We start from the raw sequence: 23,042 nt of genomic DNA on the forward strand, positions 1-23,042 counted from the left end.
AGCCCACCGGTCCCCCCCCCCCGCAACCCTGCTGTGTCTCCCCTGCCCCGCAGACTAGAACGCGGTGTCCCCTCTTCAGCCTGCACCCCACTGCGGCTTCTTGGTGCCCCCACTGCTCTCACACCAGACCCTCAGAGTCACCCGGCTGGGCTCTGTCCTGGGCACACGGAAGGGCCCAGATACACCACTGCAGGGAGGACGGGGGGTGGGGAGGTCCACCCGCTTGCCCCACACCCTGCCCCCACCCCCGCCGCCCTCTGGGCCCCAGCAGAAAGCAACCAGACGAGGTCTTCTGCTGTACTAATGTATTCCATCTTTCAAAAAGAAAGACATGATTTTAATATTACTTAACAATATGTTAAAAAAGTAGCCAGGCAGGCCTCCGTGTTAATACAGTCGTACACTCTCTAACAGACTTGATGGTGTGAGTACTGGGTGGGGTTTTGTTTTTGAACTTTCTCGTTCTGCAAGGGATCTTACACAAGCTGGCTACAAGTCAGGGGGATCAGACACAAACAGCGCAACGTGTACACTCTCAAACAGTAGATTGTGGAGGAGAACAGAAGAGCGCCTGCCCGCCCAGCCCGCCTCGGGTGGGATGCAGGGCACACGAGAGCTGAGTGACGGCAGTGCCCCGGCGGGGACAGATGACAGGACAGGGCGAGATGCAGAGGCAACGAGCCACGTGGATGACGGAACGCGTCTCTGGCCACGGCCCAGGCTCTGAGGCCGCGTGGTGGGAAACTGGCGGGAGCCACTGTTCCAATCCGACAGCGCAGCGCTGTGGTCGAAGCCTCGCTCACAGACTACACGCACACGAGCTACCGACGCGGGCCGAGCAGCGAGTTCTCGGTCTGGGGGTGGTCTCGGGTGCGGTGGCCCACCCGGCACAGCCCCGGGCAAGCACGGCAGCTCCGAGGCCTGGCCCACCTCCTGCGCGTCCCTCTCCAGGCGGTCCTCATTCAGTGGGCGGCAAAAGTGGCCTTTTTCAAGCTAAAATTGGACCAGTTGATGGACAGTCTTTGTCGGGTCTGTCTAGCCGAATCCAAACAGAATCTGTGGGGACAAAGAGCCAAACGGTCACGGAAGGAAACGGCCCACGTTCTCGCTGTGGTTGGCAAAGCCTAGTGTCCTCCGGAGAGGGGGGAGTGTGGGGAGAGGGGTCAGAGTAGGGAAGGGCCCTCAGGAGGGAGTCCCCCACTTCAGGACACTGGCCAGCGCCCTCAGTGTCCTCCGGTTTCCCCTGTCCTTCTTCTCCAACTTGTCCCCCAGGGAAGCTGCTGCCCAAGGAAAGTTTCTGATGAGCCTGAGTCAGTGAAGGTGGCTCTGCCAACGGCCACCACCCTGCCTCTGTCACCTGCTAAGTCACAGAGATCCCCCCGTCCTCACTTATCCACGAACACACGGGGAAGCGCGATGTGGGAGGAATGGGACTTTTCATGGCCAGACTCGGCCCCACTGCTGCCTGCACTGCCCACCCAGCACTCAGGGCCGCAGCGGGCGCAGAGGAGCGCCTGCGGCCTCAGGCGCCAGCCTCTGGCCCCGGGCTCCAGCTCTGGGTCACACGCTGCATGCCAAACAGGGCTTGGAAAAGACCACACTTTGCCACCTGCTTCCCAGGCGACAGTGGCCGATTCTGTATTAAATGAAGAACGTTTTCTTTCAAAAGCCTTTACTTGGCATAATTTCTGAAGTTTTCACCTTTCCAGCTCTCATCTGGGTAGCAGAAATTTGAATTAAGCCTGAAAATGGTTACTGCTGTCTCACCACTGAAGTGGAAGTGTGTTGGTTTACACAGTGGTTAAACCGACCAACCTCAATTTCTTGTGCAGCTCGCCCGGCAGTCTGTGTCCAGGTAGAAGGGTCGTACCCCCCCCACCCCGCCCTGAACCTCACTTCTCTTTCCCCGGCCAAGCTGGTCAAACCCCGAGTCCGGCAATGTTACCTTCTGCACCTTCCGGAAGCTCTCCCTTCTGCTTCTACTATCTCCCTTCTCCCGCAGCCGCTCCCAGCGGCTCCCCCTGGCACATGCGTGCCCCACACGTCTCCATGAGCAGCGACTTGGACGCTTACAAGGGTCACGCACGGCCCCGCTGCAAGCCACTCCACAAAGAGCTCCAACCCAACGGAAGCAAGCCCTCTGACGGGCTCTCAGGGCACAGGACACACAGCCCAAGCTGCTCCTTGGGGCCCCCAGGCCCAGAGTCCCCTGGCTCTGCCGAGCCCTCTCCACACACCCGGCTCCCCTGCACCTTATGCTCTGATACCACCTCCCCATCGGGCCTCCGTGCTGTCAGCAGTGGACTGTGTCACACGTACAGAACACGCGTGCACAGGTAACCATGACACGAAAGCCTGGGTGACCACACCCCCAGCCCAGGTGGAGAAGCCCAACACCACCAGCCCGACAGCACCTTGCTATCCTCTCCCAGGAGGCAGCCCTGCCACAGGTGATAATCAGCCCCAGGTCTCATGGTTCCGCGGCAGTATTTCGTGTGCTGATTCATGGACTTCCAGAAACAGAACCATACTGTCTATTATTTTTTTCTTACTGCTTTCTTTCAACATTATGTTGTGCAATCCCTCCACGAAGCCACACTTTGTTATTTTCAAGGCCGTAAGAGCAGACCACGGGGAACAGACAAGTGGACGCCGTGCTCACATGGTTCGGCCTGGGCTGAGCACATGCGCACCCATGTGGGGCAGGCAGTGGGGCTCCGTGAAACGTACCACTTCCACTCTACCCGATTCCGCCAAACCCTTTCCCACAGTCGCTGGAGCCCCTCTGCGCTCCCGGAAGCGGTGGGCAGAGCCGCTGCTCCTCTGCGCCCAGCTCCCGCTCAGGCTAAAGACCTCGCCGGTTTACTGGTCACTTTTCTGTACCGCCGATCATTTTGTTTGCCCGTTTGTCAACATGTTTGTCTTTTTCTGTTTTATAATGTTTCTTTTTTATATTTTGATACTAATCCTTTGTGATGTGCTACAAATACTATTTCTTCACTTTCTTAAAAAAAAACTGTTGATTTTAATGTTGTTTAATTTATCAATCTTTTGTCTTATGGTTCTTTTTTTTTTGAGTTTTTTTTTTTTTTTTTTAAGCATTTATTTTTGAGAGACAGAGACAGAGCATGAGCAGGGACGGGGCAGAGAGAGAGGGAGACACAGAATCTGAAGCAGGCTCCAGGCTCCAAGTTGTCCGCACAGAGCCTGACGCGGGGCTCGAACTCACAGACCGCGAGATCATGACCTGAGCCGAAGTCGGACGCTCAACTGACCGAGTGCCACCCAGGCGCCCCTATGGTTGTTGTTTCTAAGAAATCTTTCCCTACTCTGAGGTCAAAAAGATATTCACCTATATTCCAAATTAAAAGGCTTGCTTTTGACATTTAGAATCTCAACTCATCTAAAGCTGACCTTTGAGTATGGTGTGAGCTAAGTATTCAAATTTAAATGTCACAGCCCCATTTATGAACACACCTTCATTTGTTATAAACCAAAGCTCTGTGTTTGTATAGCCTATTTCTGGGCTCCACGACATTCTACACGAATATCATGATGTTTTAATAATCATGACTTTCTAAGTCTTTAAAATGGGCAAGAAAATGAGCATCATTATCAATCCTTTATAAGTTTTTTTGTTTTGTTTTTGTTTCTTATAAATGTAATACACATAAGGAAGAATAAATGAAACAGATGTGCACTATAAAGAAAAATTATAAGGCAAACACTGAATCACGAGAATCAAGCCCTGGGACGCTGCCAGTACCCAGGCAACCCCACCCAGCACCTGCTTCAGCCACAGCTGAGCCCCGCCCTGCTCCAAGTAATCACTATTCTGGCTTTTTATGTCAATAATTTCCTTGCTTTTCTTTATAGTCGTAACATCTATGTGTAGTATTCCCGAACAATATACTCTCCCCTCAATTCAGACAGAACATCTCCAGGAAACCCCCAATGTTCCTGTGTCCCTTTGTTGTCTGTCATCTCCTTGGCTCCCTGGCCCTAGGCAAACGGCGATCTGTTGTCTGTCACTACAGATGAACCTTATTTTCTGGAATCTCATGTAGATGGAACTTCACAGGATGCACTCCTGTGCACTAAGTACACTGCTTCTCAGATCCATCTATGGCGTTTCATCAGGAGGATGCTTCTCATTGCTGAGTGGCGTCCACCAGATGGACAGAGCATGGTTTATTCTGTTCATCTGCTGTGGATATCTGGGTTGTCGCCCATTTCTGGCTATTACAAATAAAACTTCTAGAAACATTCATGTGTACGTCTTTGTGTGGATACACTCTTGTTTCTCTTGGGCAGACACCCACCAGTGATATTAAAAAGATGTACTTCAGTTGTGTCTAAATTGAACTTTATATAAACAGGGTGTTATATACATTCTCGTGTTGTGCCTTTTGTTGACTATTCAGTTTGTAAGATCCACGTTGCAGACTGCTCTAGTTCACTCCTTCTCGCTGCTGTACAGCATTTCATTGTGTGACTGCAAGCACAATATATCCATCCTAACATGTTTTAAAAACGCTAAATTTTGTAAAATTCTTCTTGGGTTTTAAAATCTACAGATAAATTTTGGGAAACACGACAGCTTTATGATACGGACTTTTCCTGTCAATGAATATAGGATCTGGGTCTTCAGTGTTCTTCAGTCACGTTTCAAAGTCTTCTATGCATAAGTCCTGTGCAACTTTTGTTAGGTTTATTCATGGACATTGCACAGATTCTGGTGCTATTATAGATGCTGTCTTTATTTAAATTACATTTTCAGATTATGGATGCTGTAGAGAAATGTAACTTCTGTACACTGATCCTTACTAAATTCTTCTGTAATCCCCTTTGTAGACCCTTAGATCATCTGTAAAATGGAATTTTATTTCCTCCTTTCCACTCCTTAAGCCTTTAATTTCTTTTCTTCTCTTATTCTGCTGTCTAGGAATTATAATTTAAGGTTGAACAGAAGTGGAAACAGAGCACCTCTGTTTTGCACGTGCTTCCATGTTTCCCATTTCAGAAAACGTTCCATGTGAATTTCTTTTCTCTCTCTTCTTTTGGTAAATCTTTTCAGGTTAAGGATATTTCCTTCTATTGCTAGTTTATCCTTCTTCTCCTCCTTCTCCTTCTTCCTCTTCCTCCTCCTCCTCCTCCTCCTCTTTAATTAACAGAGTGCTAAGATTTTATCAAGTGTTTTTTCTGAACCTATGGAATGATCATATGGTTCTTCGTTAATATATCAGTTTAGCAAATCGCATTTGTGGATTTCCTAATATTAAATACTCCTTGAATTCATCCCTGGGGTACATCTGTTTGGTCGTATATTGCTTCCTAAAATACTGTTGGATTTGAACTTTTTCTTGATGTGAACTTTTTCTTGATGATTTTACATCTAGTATTCATGACTGAAAGAGATCTGTAATTTTTCATGTTTTCTGTACTGCTTTTTAGCAGATTTAGGTATAAAATTCTTCCTTCTCTCATAAAATGAGGTGGGGAGTCCTGTTCCATTCTCTGGTAGAATCAGTATAAGCTTGGATAATCTGTTTGAGGTTTTGGGAGAATTCTCTGCAAAACCGTCAGAATATAGTTTTCTCACTGGGAAGACTTATAACTAACTGCTTTGATTTCTTTGATGGTTGCTGGATCATTCAAGCTATTTATTGGGTTGATTTCGTACCTAAGTTTTAAAATTAATCATGTAGTTGTTCCCAGTGTCCTCTTGTATCTTAATTACCGCAGCACCTGTAGTTATTAATTATGCCATCCTTCCCATTTACATGTTCATGAAATTAAAGAAACCCTCTTTATTATGGAAGATTTAGACCCACACAAAATCGAGTGCAGTGAAATGGACACAGCCATGGTCCAACTTTGATAATCACTGACATCCTGGTTCCTTTCCATCTAATTACTATATTCTTTTGTGTCTTTTTTTGTTTTTCCCATTTTTCTTGACCAGTCTCTCAAAGGTTCATTTATGTAGTTAATATTTGTAGAGTCAAATTTTGGCTTTGTTGATCTTCTCTGTATTTGTTTTTTATTTCACTATTTTTCTTTTATGTATTGTCTCCTTTTACTTTCTTTGGATTTGGTTGTTCTTTCCCTAATTTCTCAAATGAAATCCCTAACTCATTATTTTCAGTTTTAAAAACTCACTTGGCAGCATTCAAGGCTTCACTGAAAGAGCAAACTTTTTCCACATCCTACAGGTTTTCATATGCGTTTTCCCTATCTTTTAGCTCTGTGTATTTAAAATGTCTTACTGTGGTTTCTTATTTATTAACCCATGAGTTATTTACATGTATATACTTTCAGATTTCCAAATATTAAGGGACTTAAAATTTTACTTGTTGCACATTTCCTACTTAAACATGTTACGGGCAGAGAACACAAATTATGCATGTTCATTCTCTGAAACTTCTGAGCCCTGCTTCCCATGGCCCCGCAAGTGTTCTGCTTCTGTGAACGTTCCCTGTGTGTGTAAGAACACAGACCCCGGTTCCTGGACACAGTTTCATCTGTACTCATTAGACTCAGCTTGCTGGCCAAGCTCTGCTGATCCCCCACATCCTTGTGGGTGCTTGCACTGCTCAAGCGAGCAGCCACAGAGAGAAAGAGTCTGAGATGTCCTACAAGAAGAGTGGATTTGACTCTCTGTGCAGCCCAAAACAATTTTCCTTTTTGTATTTTGAAACTATTTCATTAAGTACTTAGTTTAAAATTTCTATGTCTTCCTCACACACTGAACCTTTTATTACTGTACAGCAACCTTCATCTGTCCCTTACATTAAAACATTGTCTGATAATAACGTAACTATACAGGGGCATCTGGGTGGTTCAGTCAGTTAGGCATCCGACTTCAGCTCAGGTCATGATCTCATAGCTCGTGGGTTTGAGCCCCACGTCGGGCCCTGTGCTGACAGCTCAGAGCCTGGAGCCTGCTTCAGATTCTGTGTCTCCCTCTCTTCTCTCTGCCCAACCTCTGCTTGCTCTCTGTCTCTCGAAACTGAATAAACATTAAATTTAAAAATAAAATAAATAAATAAATAACTGTACAGTAGCTTCCTTTTCCCTCTTTATTTCCACCTTTCTATTCATCGTTTTAGGTATGTTCAGTGTGTTCTTGTAAATGGTACGTGTATGTGTGTGTGCGTGCACGTGTGTAAGTATGTATATATGTATTTAAAATTAACACAATCTGACAAACTTTTTATCTATAATGGTTGCTGGTAAAACTGAGCTTGTGTCTCTCGTGTTTTTAAAATTTGTTTACTGTACCTTCTTTACATTTGTTTTTTCTGAGTTTTGATTTTTTTTTCCCTTCTATAGATTAGCAATTTATACAGCCTATTTCTATTCTTTTAAGGACTGCTTGTGAAACTGTATCACCTTCACCTTGGAGTCTGAAGATTAAATCCTTAGCTGTTGGGGCACCTGGGGGGCTCAGTTGGTAAGCGTCGGACTTCGGCTCAGGTCACGACCTCACGGTTCCTGAGTTCGAGCCCCATGTGGGGCTCTGTGCCAACAGCTCGGAGCCTGGAGCCTGCTTGGGATTCTGTGTCTCCCTCTCTCTCTGCCCCTCCCCCACTCACGCTCTGTCTCTCTCTCACAAATAAATACACATTAAAAAAAATCAAAATACTTAACTGCTAAATACCCGAATGATAAAAGAACCTGAGGATACTCAGCTCTACTTCACACTAACTCACAAGCTTCTGTTCAATACGGTGGTTCTTCCAGACATAATGTCCACTGGCTATTAGTACTGTCTTGTTACAGAGAAAGCATTTTATTTACCGACATGTATCAGGCTGTTTCTCTCTCCTTTCTGCAAATCAGACTTTCTAAGATCAATCTTTTTTCTTGAAGTGTAATCTTAGATTTTTTTTTTTAATGCTTTTATTTATTTTTGAAGCGGAGGGGGAGAGAGAGAGAGAGAGAGAGAGAGAGAGAGAGAGAGAGCGCGAGCATGAGCGGGGGAGGAGCAGAGAGAGAGGGAGGAACAGAATTCGAAGCAGGCTGCAGGCTCCAGGCTCTAAGCTGTCAGCACAGAGCTCGACGCGGGGCTTGAATCCACAAATTGTGAGATCATGACCTGAGCCGAAGCCGGATGCTCAACCGACTGAGCCAACCAGGCGCCCCAGATGTTTTTTTTATGCAGATGTTTTTGTAGCAAGTTCCTGTAGTTTTTCTTTTATGTTAAAGAATAGGTTTGTGGGAAACATAGTTATAGACTGACAATTTTCTCCCAGCACTGAAAATATCACTCCATGGTCTTTGGGTTTTACATTTGCTATGTTGAGGAATGGATTTTTATTGGTTTATCCTAATGGTATATGTTGTACTGTTGAATTTGTAGCTTTGGATTTCTCATTAGCTCTTCAGAGTCCCCAGGCACCATTTCTCTTTACATACTGCTTTTCTATAGTCCCCATCTTCTCCAAAGGGGGGGGGGGGTCCAGTTAAATGTATATGTTAGACTCAGTCTCTCTCCTCCATGTCTCTTAACCTCTTTTATATTTTCTATTTTCCTTGAATTGTGGTGCATTCGGGGGGGTATGTCTGAGATATTTCTTCAAATTCACGAATTCCCTCTTCAGCAGTGTCTAAGCTGTTTATTGTGTATCTATTAAGATCTTGATTTTAATAATTATATTTTTCATTTCTAGATGTTTGTTTTCCCCAGGTCTTGGGTGTTTGATAATCTCTGTTTATAAGCACATGCATGATTTCAAAAATATATGAGGCCTAAAGACCTACCTTGGGAAAATTTCCCTCCAAAGTTCTGCTTTTATCCAAGAAAAGTCCCTATTCCATCCCTTGCTCCCCAGAATTTAGCTTCAGGGCAAACTCTCTTACTAATGCAAGTGATTTACCTATAGGTCATTTTGGACTTTGTACAAACACATCTGTACCACTTGAGAATGACAATCCCATTTCTTCCTTGATTCTTATCCTTTTTTTTCTTCTTACGTCTTCGCAAACAGAAGTTGTGATGATGGGCATCCTTCTCTTCTTTTTTCTTTTTTAATCTCAAGGGGCAGTTTTTAATGTTTCACTGTAAGGATGGCATTTGTTGTACTTTATGGATACCTTTTACTATGTTAAGGATGTGCCTGGGTAGTCCTACTTAAGAGTTTTTGTAATGAACACATGTCCAACTTTAGCAGATGCTTTATTCCGTCTGCTGAGATACATACACACACATACACAAATTACATAATAAATATAATTTCCAGAAATATTTAGACTTCTTTTCTATCCTATCCTATCCTGAACAATTAGAATTCAGAGCAAACACACTGCTCCGTGTGTGTGTGTGTGTGTGTGTGTGTGTGTGTGTGTATGTGGTTACCTGAAACAAAGAAGTTAAAGTACTAACAAAGAAGGAACAAGGAGCTTGAAAATAAAATTTGCTTGCCAAAATTCACAAAGAAGATAAAATACTATCGAACACAGTACTAATAAAGTCTGATGCTCGTCAGGAAAACAGAAAATATCTAAAATGTTACTTTTCTCCTTAAAAGCACGCCATACAGAATGTTTCAGTGTCAGCACACATGAGGGTCACCAGGGATGCTTGGGATCATACAGACGTCAGGTCCCTCCCCAGCGCCTGACCCTGCAGGTGTGGGGAGAGGCCTGCGTGCCCCACTGGTGCAGCTGGTCTAGAGCACGTCGAGAACCACTGTCCTAAACCAGTCTTCACACAGAAGGGAGGGGAGAAGCGCCTGGGTGCAAGCGGGAGTGAGGAGGCCAGTGTGCGTGCTGGGGCTATGGAGGGACATGTGTGGCAGGCCGTCACAGGGCTGCAATGCTACTGAGGAGCCAGGCTCCTTGGCCAGATGACAGAACTTGTGCCCCACACAACTGGCAACGCCATGGGAGGGTCGTGTATGGCAGCCGTAAACCCACATCACTTCAGACACAGGCCCCAACATTTACCTTTTGAAATACTCCACTTCCCTCTCTGTCTCGTCCATGTCCACACTGTCTAGGTCGATATCTTTAGGCAGAAAGACATCATCTGTTAAACGAAAGAAACAAGGCAAGTCAGATTACAAGAGAAGAAACCACGTGGCTTTACTCTACTTAATTTTAACAGCTTCGCAAACTGAAAATGTTCTCCAAGATGAGATTTTACAAACAGCTAAAAGAGGGCAGCTGTGTCCCACGTGCTTGTGGACATCCAGGTCCAACCTGGACATCGGGGAACTCACGTGGTTGCTGAGCAAAGCAGCTGTCGCTGCAGGTCCCACCAGAAGAGGCCCATTTGCTGACACCCAATCCCCAAGGGACCGGTCTTTAATTGACACATCTCCATAATGGGAGAGCCCTTCGGAAGACTCTTGGAAACCCAAGTGCTTGTGAGCCCAGAGGCTGCCCTAAGTCCCTACTGGGGGCAGGAGTGCACTAGTGAATAGAGAAGCTGCCCAGAGGGCAGCATGAAGGGGAGGAAAACGCTGTCCCTCACAGTTAGAGGGCACAATTGTACCCCGGTCCCAGACATCAACCTCTACAGGAAGATGGCTCTCCCAGACACTTGGTTTACATATGCAACATCCCACAAACATCATCAAAAACTTTTCAGGCTGTTCCAATAAAAAAGCAAGGCTGCTTTTTCACTTTGCAGTTAAATCACCCAATTTGAAAACAGGATAGCAGGGAGGCTAATGATTTGGGATTATTCCATCTCCTGGAATCTCAGCCAGTTTGAGGGTTTCAACTTCCCGCTTCTGCTCTGCCCACCCCATCTGGTACCTGTGGGATGCCGGGCACTTCCTGGGCCGTCTGGGCCTCGCGCGGGACCATCAGTGCAGGCACAACAGCCAGCCCCATCAAAGAAGGGTGCAGAGTGTCTGCTTCCCTGCAGACTTTGGCATGGCAATTTTTTATAATCTTTAACAGACAGACACACCTTTCCCCCCATCACTGGGGCACTTCCACAGTAGCACAAGACATGGTTCCCCTGCGTAAGCAGCTAGCGCCACTGACGACCTCTGCCACCAGGCAGAGCGCCCTCACATCCGTGAGCTCACAGAAACGGCAGGGAAGAGCTTCCCTGCCGGGACCTGCGTGACCACAGCCCCTCCTGCACAGACAGCCCCCTGCCCCTGCCAGACCCAGGCCCTCCTACTCTCAGCCTTCCTCCTCCGCAACTCCCCCAATCCCTCCTTCCACCTGGATACCGACACCACCAAACCTCCACCCCTGCCCCAGACGGCTTTCCTGAGTTCCACGCTTATAAAGCTACCTCCCGCAAACACACGCCTTCGGGCGTCTGACCCCCAATACAGGCAACGGTGGGTCCCCGTACTCTGCTGCAAGCCTGCTCCTTTCCTGACAGTGAGCCTCCCATCCCCCCTTGCCCATACGTCACACTCTCTAGGTGCTGGGCAAGCGCTCTGTGAAAAGTCAGGGACTCCCCCATCTCCATCCACTGCCACTGCTTCAGTGCTGGCCTTCACTAGCCGGCACGGTCATCCTCACAACACGCCCAGTCACAGCTGCCTGGCTTCCACGGCCCAGTCCATCCCTCCCCCAGCCACAAAGACTACTCTGACCAGGGCTCTGTCTGGACATCGAGAAGACCTCGCTCGTCTGGCTGCCGACTCAACTCGCTGACGCCCTGTTCAAGGCAACACCGACGTATGAGGAAGAGCAAGATGGGGCAGGAGTGTTTTTTTGTTTGTTAGTTTGTTTGTTTTGTTAAAGTAGGCTTCATGCCAGTGCAGAGCCCAATAGGGGCTTGAACTCAGGACCCCGGAGGTCAAGACCTGAGCTGAGATCAAGAGTAGGAAGCTCAATCAACTGGGCCACCCAGGAGCCCCAGGGGTGTTTACAGATACAATGAAAGTGAAGTCTAAGGTAGGAACAATCTCTAATCAATAGTCATTCCATTAACAGTTCTAGAAGAGGAATGACCACAAAAGCAGACAGAGCAGGTACATCTGCTAGGAAAGCTGCCTTAATAAAGCAATTTCTTTTTTTCCTTTAAAAAAAAAATGTTTATTTCATTTGAGAAAAATGTTTATTTCATTTGAGTGCAGCGCTCTCGCAAGCAGGGGGAGGGGCAGGGGGGGGAGAGAGAGAGAGAGAGAGAGAGAGAGAGAGAGAGAGAGAGAGAGAGAGAGAGAGACTCCCAAGCTCCGGTTAATAGCGCAGAGCCTGATGAGGGGCTTGATCTCCCAAACCATGAGACGGTGACCTGAGTCGAAATCAAGAGCTGAATGGTTAACCAACTGTGCCACCCAGGTATCCCAATAAAGCAAATTCCTTATATTCTTTTTTTCTGATTAGAACTAATAATCAGTATTGCACATCTTGGTATAAGGGAAAAAAGAGAACCATGACCAGCTTCAGTACCACAAAGGCATTTTTCACAACAAAGCTATATTAATCAGAGTGGAAAGTATGACCCAAGTATTTCATATCCAGCCAGGCTGTCTGTTCACCATTAAGAGTGCAGGAAATGTTCCGCTTTGCCAAAGCTCAGAGAATTCTGTGCCCCTGACCCTTACTTGGGGACACGCGCCCAAGAGCAAGCTCCACCCAACCAGAAGAGGGCTGGGAAAACCTCACAGGAGGACCAGCACAAGCACGGGACGTAATCAGCTGTGGACCTATGAGTACTGTGTGTCTGACACAGCGGAAATAATGCGGCTGAAACACGGGAAGAGAAGGGACCGCGAAATGGAAAGAATGGGATCGGCTCACAGACTGTTGCCCCAGCAATAAGTGGGTGTCAGAGCACTTCCCGTGGAGCCAGCAGTGGAAGGAAAGCAAGGACGGGGCACTAGACGTGCAAGTGTGGAGGAATGCACTCAGACAAGACTGCCAAGTGTCGTGAAAACCAATGATTTTTTACAAATAAAAGCTAAGGAAACACATCACATAGAAAAAGAAACAGTAAGTATAAAATACACAGAGTAATTATAAACTGTAATCAGAGCTGACACAAAGCACACAGTAATAACACATGGGAATGGGCTCAAACTCACCTGTAGATAAGAGTTTCCATTTGGCTCACAAAGCAAGACTCAGATTTGTGCTACCTAAAATCAGAGAATGAGCTAACACTAAGTGACTCAGAAAGGGGTTAGCACAGAGGGGCCCCGCCAGGCGAATGGAGACAAAAAAAGGGCAACGATCACCATCTTAAATAAAGTAGAAGCCAAGCTGAAAGCACAAAAACACAACAGAAGGATATTTTTCAGTACTAAAAACCACAATTCACTAAGAAGATATTACAGTTAGCTGTTACGGTCATATAATTATATATATAGTTATATAACATATATAGTTACTTATAGTGCACCAAATAACATAAACACCACCTTTATAAGGCAAAACTGCAAGAAATACAACATAGAAACTCATTAATAATAAATAAGAAAAGACAGGTCAAGAGCACAAAAAACAAGTATGGGATGCAGAAGACCTAACCCTTACTATAACTCATCGATACATGATGGGACATACATATTCAATTTTCCCCATAACAGAAAAAATACACTTTTATCTGAAGTATATATGGGACAGTCACAAAAAAATACCCGTAAATTCCTCAAAACAAAAATATTACAAACAACAAACTCTGATCACAATGCAGAAAACCTAGAAATTATTAAACATACAAAAACAATTCTCCCACCCAGAAACCTAAAAGTCACCTATTACACTACTAGTGAATGAGGGATAAAAACAAAGAAATTACTGAATTTCTTAAAAACAAACAAAAAACCAAAATGGAAACATTATCAGACTATGAAATATATTTAAAGGAATGATCAGAGAAAAATCTGAAGCACTTAATACTTTGATCAAGAAAAATGGTGGAATGAAAACAAATGAACTCAATTCCCAAATCAAAAAGTTGGGAAATAATCAAGAAAATAAAGGAAAGCCCAGGAAGAAAATAAAGATAAAAAGCAGAAATTCATGAGGTATTAGAACAACAGTAAACCTATTTAATAAATCAAGAGGCTGGTTAAAAAAAAAAAAAAAAAAGATAACAAAATAGACAAACTATTTTTTTTTTAAATAGGCTCCACACCCAACATGGGACTTGAACTCAACGACCCTGACTGAGATCAAGAGTCACATGCTCTACCAACTGAGCCAGCCAGGCGTCCCCAAAATAGACAAACTATTAACTAATGAATGAAACAGAATGGGGAGAAAACATAAATAATGATGAGGAAAATAGCCACTGAAAATAAATTTTTAAAAATAAGGTACTTTGCACACATCTACGTAAGTAAGTTGGAAAACCTAGCTGAAGAAAATAATTTACTATGTGAATACCGTTTACTAAAATTAACCTCATTAGAAACAGCAATGCCAAATAAACTAATTTCCATTTCTATCTTTCTCAGAAAAGAGACAAAATTATCAAGGACCTAGCCCATAAAAAAGCACCAGGCCCAAAGGGCTGCATAGGAGTTTTTCTCTCAGAACTTGAAAGCTTTGATAGTCTCAATGCAGAGTGAATTGTTCTAGAACACTGAAAATGAAAAACAAACAAGAAACCCTAATTTTTTACATTTCTTTATGAAATATGATACTAGTAGCCAAAGCTAATACTTCCTGAGGAAGCAGGGGAAAAAAAAAGTTACAGACTTGTATCTCTTATCAATACTGGTATGAAAATGCTAACTAAAATCATAGCAAACAGAACCCAAAACTAAAGAATACAATACACTACAAGCAAATGGGCTTCATTCCAGGAATCCAAGCCTGCTTCAACATTAGGAAACCTAATAATATAATAGGTATAAGAAGAAAAATCGTATTTATGTCCACAGATTCCAGAAAATCTTTCACCAAATTCAACACCCATTCCTGATTAAAAAAACCACTCCATAAAAGTAGGACTCATTGCATATTTTCTCAAAATGATAAGATATATAAACCTTACCCTAAAGCCAGAATCTGACTTAATGTGGAAACACCAGACATTTCTGTTAAGATTGAGAATGATACAATCAAACCCTGGGAGGGTAAGACTTGGGAAAGTTGGAATAAAGCTTTCTCTATTTGTATATATACGATAGAACAGTTGGAGAACCCTAGAGAATCAACAATAACACTCAAACAATAAAATGATTCAGTAAGACAGAAGACATAAAGTTAATATACAAAAATCAATAGCTTTTGTGTACACAAACAACCACTCAGAGCAGCACTATCCAACAGAAATATGATGTGAGCCACAAATATAATTTAAGATTTTCTGGTAGCCACAATAACAAAATTAAAAATAGGTAAAATTAATTTTAGTAACATACATTTCGTTCAATTAAAATATAGCCAAAAGACGATCATTTCCACCTGTAATCAGTACAGAAATTACATTGTTGTATTTTGTATTTATATTCATTCTTTTCATACAAGGCTTTCAAGATCCACTGTATGTTTGCACTACAACACCCTCCACTTGGAACAGCCACATTCCCCGTGCTCAGTGGTGACGTGTGACTAGTGGCTAATGCACATAAAGCGCACAGCGAGAAGACATAACGGTGAGGAGTCCCACAATGACATTGCAAACGAGGAAGATCGAATACGTAGTGAGCAAGAAACTCAATAAGAAATGTGGACAATCTACGAGAGAAATTTCAGAACATTCCTAAAAGCCACAAAAGTGGACTTGAACGAGTGGAGAAACACCCCTACATCTGGAAAGGGCAGTCAATTCAGAGAGGCATCAATTCTCCCCTAAACTAATGAAGAAATTTAATGCAACTCCAATAAAGATACCAATGAAGCTTTTTTTATGGCCCCAGCACGCGGACACTGAAGTCCACATGGAAGCACAGAGAGGAATAAACAGCCAGGACGATGCTGGAAAACACCTGTGAGGAGAGGCCTCACTGAAACACACAGGGCTCCCCAAATAACTAACTCAGTGTGGCAACAGCACACGACAAAGCAAAGTGGAAAAGAACAGAAATTCCAGAGTAGAAATTTAGTGTGGAGCAAAGGAGATGTCCTGAATCACTGGGGCAGGATGAATTTTTTTTTTTTTTTAACTTAAAAAAAAAAAAAAAATTTAATGTTTATTTTTGAGAGACAGAGCGTGAGAGGGGGAGGGGCAGAGAGAGAGGGAGACACAGAATCCGAAGCAGCCTCCAGGCTCCGAGCTGTCAGCACAGAGCCCGACGTGGGGCTCGAACCCACAAACCGTGAGATCATGACCTGAGCCAAAGTCGGATGTTTAACCGCCTGAGCCACCAGGCACCCCAGGACGAATTTTTAATGCCTGATGCTGGGCCACCAGGCTAACCATTTAAAGAAAGAGCATATACTGGACCCAAGCCTCACAGGATACACAAGAACAAACTCCAATGTACCAGGCACTACATGAAAAAGGCGGAACCACACAAATGCTACAAGACACAGGCACACTCCTCTTTCACCTTTGTGCTAGAGGGACGCTTTCTGACTGTTATTTAAAATCCAGAGGCAACAAGAGATCAACGAACCGACTACATAAAAGCGACAGAGAACACTTCCGCAAGGCTGAAGACAACCTGTGAACTGGGAGCACGTTAAAAGGCTAGTATCTCTAACGTGAAAAACTCTTAAACATGGGAACATGTTTAAGACCATGTTTAAGAAGACCAAAAACCTAATTATAAAGTGAGAAAAAAATATAAGAAGAGAAAATTCACAAAAAAGAGACAAACCGCTCTTAAAAACATGACCTCCCCGTAATTAGAGAAAAATGGAAATGCAAACCACACTGAGGACCCTCTCGATGCTCCGTCTTCAGGAGTTAAGGCCTATATAATTAGGTCACGGTATTGCACTAGTGTTAATTTCTTAATTTTGATAACTGTGTTGTGGTTTTGTGAGAGAGCATCCTTATTTCGAGGAAATACACAGCGAAGTATTTAAAGGTAAAGGGGCTTCATGTTTGAAATTTCTCTCCTTTGCTTCACAAAAACAGAAGAGGGAAAAAGACAGACAAAGCCAATGTGGTAACGCACTGATTCTGGGGAATCAGAGTGTAGGGGAATTCTGTCCGTCTATAATTATTTCAAACTAACAAAAGCAAACAATGGCCACTGTCTCTCACTGCAGTGACAAAGCCACAAGAAGCACAAGCCAGGAGGGACAAGGTAGCACCCCGGACAGGGGGCACCAGCCACACTCCCCCCCCTCCCCGCCAACTCCATATTTACCGATTGAGCTGCTGACTCTGTCTCCTTTCTTCTTCCTGTTCTTCTTGCTCTTGCCCTTGGGCTGAGGAGAGTCTGCGGGCACCAGCTTGCTGTCCTGAGGGTGCTCGCTGGGGGAGGCAGGCTCCTGGGGGGCCAGATTCAACCTTTCTTCCTTGACGTGGTTCAGCTGCTTTTTGTTATTGTTGTTACTGTTGACTTTCCTCTCCTCTCTTTTCTGCTCTGCCAGGGAAGTGAGGTCCAGGACTTTTGCCTTCGACTCAGTCTGGGGCCGGGGTCTGGGCTGGCTCTCGGAGGCCTTGGGGGGCTCGGCCGGCCTTCTTGCCGGCTCGCTGCTGGCCTTACTGGTCTGCTTGAGCTTTTGCTTGCCACTCCCCTCCTTGTGCTGATGCATGATGTCAAGGAGAAAAGACAGCGGCTCCTGCTGCTTCCCGCTGACCTCCTTCGGGAGGAGGAGCTTGGAGTCTCTGGCGTCCATGGGGTCGGGGGCATCGCCGTCGGCCCCCGGCCCCGGCCCCGGCTCGGAGTGGTCCCCGTGTCTGGAAGGGGAGTGGGGGGAGGTCTCTGGTTCTTCCATTTGCTCTAGTGAGCCATTGTGCATGTTTTCGGAGTTAGGTGCAGACTCTGCCGCTGCCTGGAAGTTTCTAGCAAGGATGTCCAACTTGGGACAGTCTTTGCTTGGCCTCTCCTTCTTCTTCTTTTTCACAGCCCTCAGCTTCTGAAGCTCCTGAAGCCGCTGAAACTCCTCCTCCTCCTCCTGCCGCCGCTGCTCCTCCCGGAGGTGCAGGTGCTCCCGGGCCCGGGCCTCTGCTTCCAGGCGCGCCTTCTCTTCCAGCTGCCGTGGGGAAAGAGGCAACATAAGACAACAGCAAGTGTTCTAAACATGAAGACGCACAGAAGACAAGTAACTTTAAAACGAATTTATATAACAAGAACATAAACTCCGAAAGGGGATATATAATAAGCCCAAAGCTTAAAACACACTCACCCCAAATTACTTGACTCTCTGGAATCATGAGATTTAATCTTTCTACCCAGGTATATACACTCATCACTTTACTGGAGGCGGTGGTGGTGGCGGCGGGGGCCACTTAGCAAACCATTCCTTACGGCCTCTGAGCTTGTGGCCGGGCACTTCTATGAAACAGGTCAAGGCAGCTGCGGTGCCCCTGCCCTGTGCCGGCCTCCCGCTGGAGCGTGACGTCTGGACGAGAACCAGCCGCGCACACCGATCACATGGCGGTTTAACGGCCGTGCCCCTGCCACCAGAGCTGGGCAAGTGCGCCTCTGCGGGCGAGGCCGGTGGATCCACATGTCAGAAGTGCGCGCTGCCCTGAAAAACCTGCGACTCCTTTTTCCCACCCTAGCAGATCAACAAAGGCCTCAACATATTTTCACCAGGGTCACAGAGCCAATGGCATGCTAATATATTCCACGTCACACGGCAAACAGACGTTGGCTATTTCTGCCCTCCAGCGTGGCGTCACGTTAATATTCATGCCTGGCGAAGACCGTGCTTCACTGGCGAGACACAGTCCAGGAGCCTCGGCACAAACGCTTCCTTCTGCTCTGACAACAAACAGAAGCCGTGAAGAGCGAGAGGCGGGGCTCTCTGCATCCCTGGGCTCCAGGACCAAACTTTGGCAAACACCTCTGCATTTAGAAGTCCTTCCGGGTTTACATGATTTTTCACAACATCTCAGTAGGCAATATTTTTAAGAAACAATTTACTTGTAATTGTGAAAAACTTAAACATAAAATCATGTTAAAAATTTGATGACAGATTTTAAAAAAAACTTAATTGGACAATTCAGGTAAAACTTATTTAAAATCCTGGTTCCACCTGTTAAAAGAGAAGCCTTGGAGATGGCAAGCAGCCACAGGCAGCTCCCGGAGTGGCCCCTGTGGGTGCTACTTTGGACAGGTATCCCAGCGTCTAGGAGCAGGGCGCCCCCCACAGCAGGTCGGGGGGTAAATCGGCCACAAGACAGAATCTATAGGGAACTCAAAACCAGGTACACGGTGCCTTCAACAACCAGCCCGTCAGCCAGACGCAAAGCAGATCTGCGAGCCGCTCTGGAAGACGGGGTGCTGGGTACAGAGCACACGGGATGAGTGGGCCCTGGTGGAACACTCCTGGTGGGGAATATGTCTCACTGCCCCGCCCTAGTGGGGCTCGGCAGACCCCGGGCTCCTCGGGTGCAGAGCAGGCTTCTCCTCAGAGCCCCTCAACTCCACCTCGCCTGGGGCCGTGGAGCCCAACAGGGCTCCTGCTGGGTGGCCCACTTTGACACACTTGGGGAATGCTTCTACTCTGTCTCTGTGGGACCTCGCAGGTGCCTCGCCTCTTCCCGAAGCCGCCACCCCTCCCGCTGTGAGAGCCTGCGCCCTTCCAGGTTCCCTCTGCACAGCCCGGATCCATCTGCCACGGTCTGCCTCTGTAGGAGGCCGGAACCAGGATGGCCTTGGCATGGGCCTGGCCCCAGGGCGCTGAGGCACACAGAAGGGCAGACGCGGCCCGTGCCCTCACTTGCAGCACTAAGAGGAAGTGCTAGCGGACAGTCTCTGCACGTTGTGTCCTCCGCTGGCCCAACCCGTCTAGTCACGGCAGACACTTGCTTTCGCGACAGCCCATGCACACGCCCTGCAGTGAGGTGCCCAGGGCTGCCCGCGACGGCCCTCCATCCCACTCTTCCACCCGGGGCTCCGATGCCACGTGCCTGCCCTCTTCCGGGATGGCTCTGCCTGATCGTCCTCTGCCAGCTGGGGGACGAGGAGCGAGGGGACGGGAGGAGCCCTCGGACTAGGTCCCAAGGATGTCGCTGTGCCAAGAGCCCTGTCCCAGCCGCATGTCGAAGTAACTTCTTTCCCCGCAGTCTCCCAAAGCCCACCGCGAACCCCCTTTGGCTCCCAGCCAGGGGCTCCTTCCTCAACCTCCCTGGGAAGGAAGGCTCTTCCACAGACAGAGGTCGTGGGTCTGCTGTGGCGCCCCCGCTGGGCATAGGGACCCAAAGGCCTGCTTTAGATCCACTGACAAACCTGTGACTTTAAAAAGGGGAAGCTGTGTCCTGAAAATACAACATAGGGCTTCTGCCCGGCTCCTGCCACGGACACAGAGACGGTCCGGGGCCCTCGTGGCAGCATGGTGGGCATGGGGCCCCGAGGCCCGCCCGCCGCCCCCGGCAGCACCTTGTGGCGCGCTCACCTTTCTCTGCTTGTGCCTGGCTCGCTTGGCGGCTCGGGTGCTGCTCACTGGCTTGGGCTCAGAGCTGTTTATGAACCGCAGAAGGTCCTCCACCCTGCGATGGTCAACCACACCCTCCCTCTCAGAGAGCTGGTCCGCTTTCTTAGGCTGTTCCTCTTTCCTTTTGGTCAGCCGCAAACGAAGCTTCTCCCTCATTTCCGCATAATTCCTACTTGTTGGTGCAGCCGGAGGCTAAGGCAATTAAATGAGAACATAACTCAATTAAGCTTCATGTTTTCATGACTCTGAATACTGCCAATTCCAGCACATATCCCTAAAAGTAAACTTCTCCTTGTCAGGTAATAAGCGTTCGTTGTGAAAAATAAGATAAACAAAAAGGAAAACCTACCACAGTTACCCCAAGACCAGTTCTAGCACAGACCTTGTCAACCTTCACATGTTCATGAAAAATACAGTAACGGAGGACCAACTATGTACACAACCAGGTATTTTTAAACTGAAAAAGGAAAAAGAACCCACATGTACGGGTTAATGTACTTCTTACAGGATACAGTGATTATCTTTTCAAGTCAATAGTGTTTATACAATCTCTTCATCCATTTGTAGTTTCTTGTGTAGCATCAAAAGGAAAAAAGAAAACTGCCCTCAATCCCACTGTCAAAATTTCTTCCTGACACTAAACACACGTGTGCCCACTGAGCAAATGCAGACAGAACAAAAGTGGAAAAAGAGCAAAATACCAGTCGCTGCTTTTCCTCCCAGCCCCCCCAAGGCACCACGGCTGACGTCTGCTTGTACAGACAGACCCTTCTGGAAGGAGGTGTACGTGTGTATGTGCATCAACATCCCCTGTATCCCGGCAACAGGAATCCCACGTGCACACCGCGCACAGCGAGCACCCCCACCACACGGCTGTGCACAGCCCAGACCCAACGGTTCCACGGCCAGCTGTTCAGTAGGCCCCTGGCCCATCGGTTGTTTTAAAACTCACAAACAAATGCAAAAATGCAGTAATCCTTAGAGCTACATCTCTGGGCAGGTATCTTCGTCACCTCCTTAGGGTGAGTACAACCTACAGGGTGAGCCACGACTCCGGACCATCCCTCGGTTCTCCTCACACTGCACCTGGGGCTCTACACACAGTGTGGCCGTGACGCGCCGCTGCCCCAGGATGTGCCGGCCCCCCAGGAACTCGCCCCCGGGGACACTTACCCCGCCGTGCCCGAAGAACTCACAGTAGCAGCAGTCACAGTACTTGCCCTCCTTCTGGTTGGTGGAGGTCGAGGTGCTGGAGCTGTGCTCGGAGCAGCTGTCCTCGTCAGCACTCTCGTCCCCGTCGTCTTGCTGCGGGTCATACACGCCGTTCTCACAGCGGTGCCCCTCGCAGTCGGGGTCACTGTGAAACCACACATAGGCGGTCACCAGCCGCCAGCTGTATGGGGAGCAGGGTGCCGCCCGGACACCAGGGGCCACACAGGAAAGGTGGTGTGGGCAGGCACATAATCTTGGAGGGCACACTCAGTCTCCTTCTGCGCTGTCCCTCCTGCCGCCGCTTCATGGGGCGGAGGGTGGAGGTTGTGTGGGGATGGCTTCACACAGGCAAATTCAAACACAACACAAATCATCTTTTTATTTTTTTTAAGTAGGCTCCCTGCCCAGCGCAGAGCCCAACTTGGGGCTTGAACTCACCACCCTGAGAACAAGACCCAAACTGAGATCAAGAGTCAGACGCTCAGTTGACTGAGCCACCTAGGTGCTCCCCAAATCATCTTTTTTTTTTTTTTTTTTTTTAAAACTGTTGTTTGGGGCGCCTGGGTGGGTCAGTCGGTTGCGCATCTGACTTCGGCTCAGGTCATGATCTCGCGGTGAGTTCGAGCCCCACATCAGGCTCTGTGCTGACATCTCAGAGCCTGGAACCTGCTTCGGATTCTGTGTCTCCCTCTCCTTCTGCTCCCCCTCCCCCCGCCCCCTTCTCTCAAAAATAAACATTAAAACAAAATTTTTTTTTTAAAGCTGTTCTATCATTCTTCACTGAATGTATGACAACTTAAAAAGCACCCAGGTCCCCCCGACCCCTCTCCCCCGTGAAGCAGCTGGTGGCTGGATGGTGGTCTGCACACCGATCCCTGGTGGCCCCAGCTCTGAGGACTACAGATGCGACCAGTGTCCTCCCCTCGTCCCACGGCCTCTGCTGGGCACGCCCCTGTCCATCTTTCCCTGGCCATTCAGCCGCACGTGCCCAGAAACAGATCGCCGGGGCGGGCCCCAGGCTCACCTGCAGACGCTGGGGGGGGCGCTGAGGGAGCCGTCTGTGGTGGGGGGCGGGGGGGCTCCGGGAGCAGGACAGAAGCTCTTGCGCGTGTCCACAAACCCGGGGGACGTGGCCGCGGTGCTGGGGAAGGACGGGGCTGCGAGACTTGCGAGGTGAGGCGAGGAGGCGGGGGCGAGGGCGGCAGGGGCGAGGGCGGGGAGCGGCGCCAGGCCCGTGGGGCTGTTCCTCGGGGCGGCCGGCACCGCGTGTCTGTGGTCCTCCTTGCTGACGCCGTGGAACACCTCGCCTGCGTGTGGAGACGCAGAAGGGTCATCGAGGACGCTGCACTAGGTTAGTTTCTGTTCGCTAAACCTTTTCTCAACCTTTTCGTGTG

General features: G+C 47.5%; 1 protein-coding gene across 10 annotated transcripts in view; it reads right to left on the reverse strand.

Annotated features, from left to right (window-relative positions):
- Nucleotides 1–290: 290 nt before the first annotated feature.
- The window catches only part of FAM193A (family with sequence similarity 193 member A), a 163,507-nt gene continuing 140,755 nt past the window's right edge, over nt 291–23,042 (reverse strand). For all 10 annotated transcript variants that reach the window (XM_042985100.1, XM_042985099.1, XM_042985101.1 and 7 more), the window contains 6 exons: nt 22,673–22,955; nt 21,610–21,793; nt 20,398–20,628; nt 17,196–18,027; nt 9,952–10,033; nt 291–1,056 (listed from right to left, as the gene is read on the reverse strand). In XM_042985100.1, the coding sequence (XP_042841034.1) occupies nt 963–1,056; nt 9,952–10,033; nt 17,196–18,027; nt 20,398–20,628; nt 21,610–21,793; nt 22,673–22,955 (1,706 nt within the window). In that variant the 3' untranslated portion in view covers nt 291–962. The remainder of the gene's footprint in view (nt 1,057–9,951; nt 10,034–17,195; nt 18,028–20,397; nt 20,629–21,609; nt 21,794–22,672; nt 22,956–23,042) is intronic.

The sequence above is a fragment of the Panthera tigris genome, chromosome B1 (genome assembly GCF_018350195.1).
Source record: "Panthera tigris isolate Pti1 chromosome B1, P.tigris_Pti1_mat1.1, whole genome shotgun sequence".
Taxonomy (NCBI): Eukaryota; Metazoa; Chordata; class Mammalia; order Carnivora; family Felidae; genus Panthera; species Panthera tigris.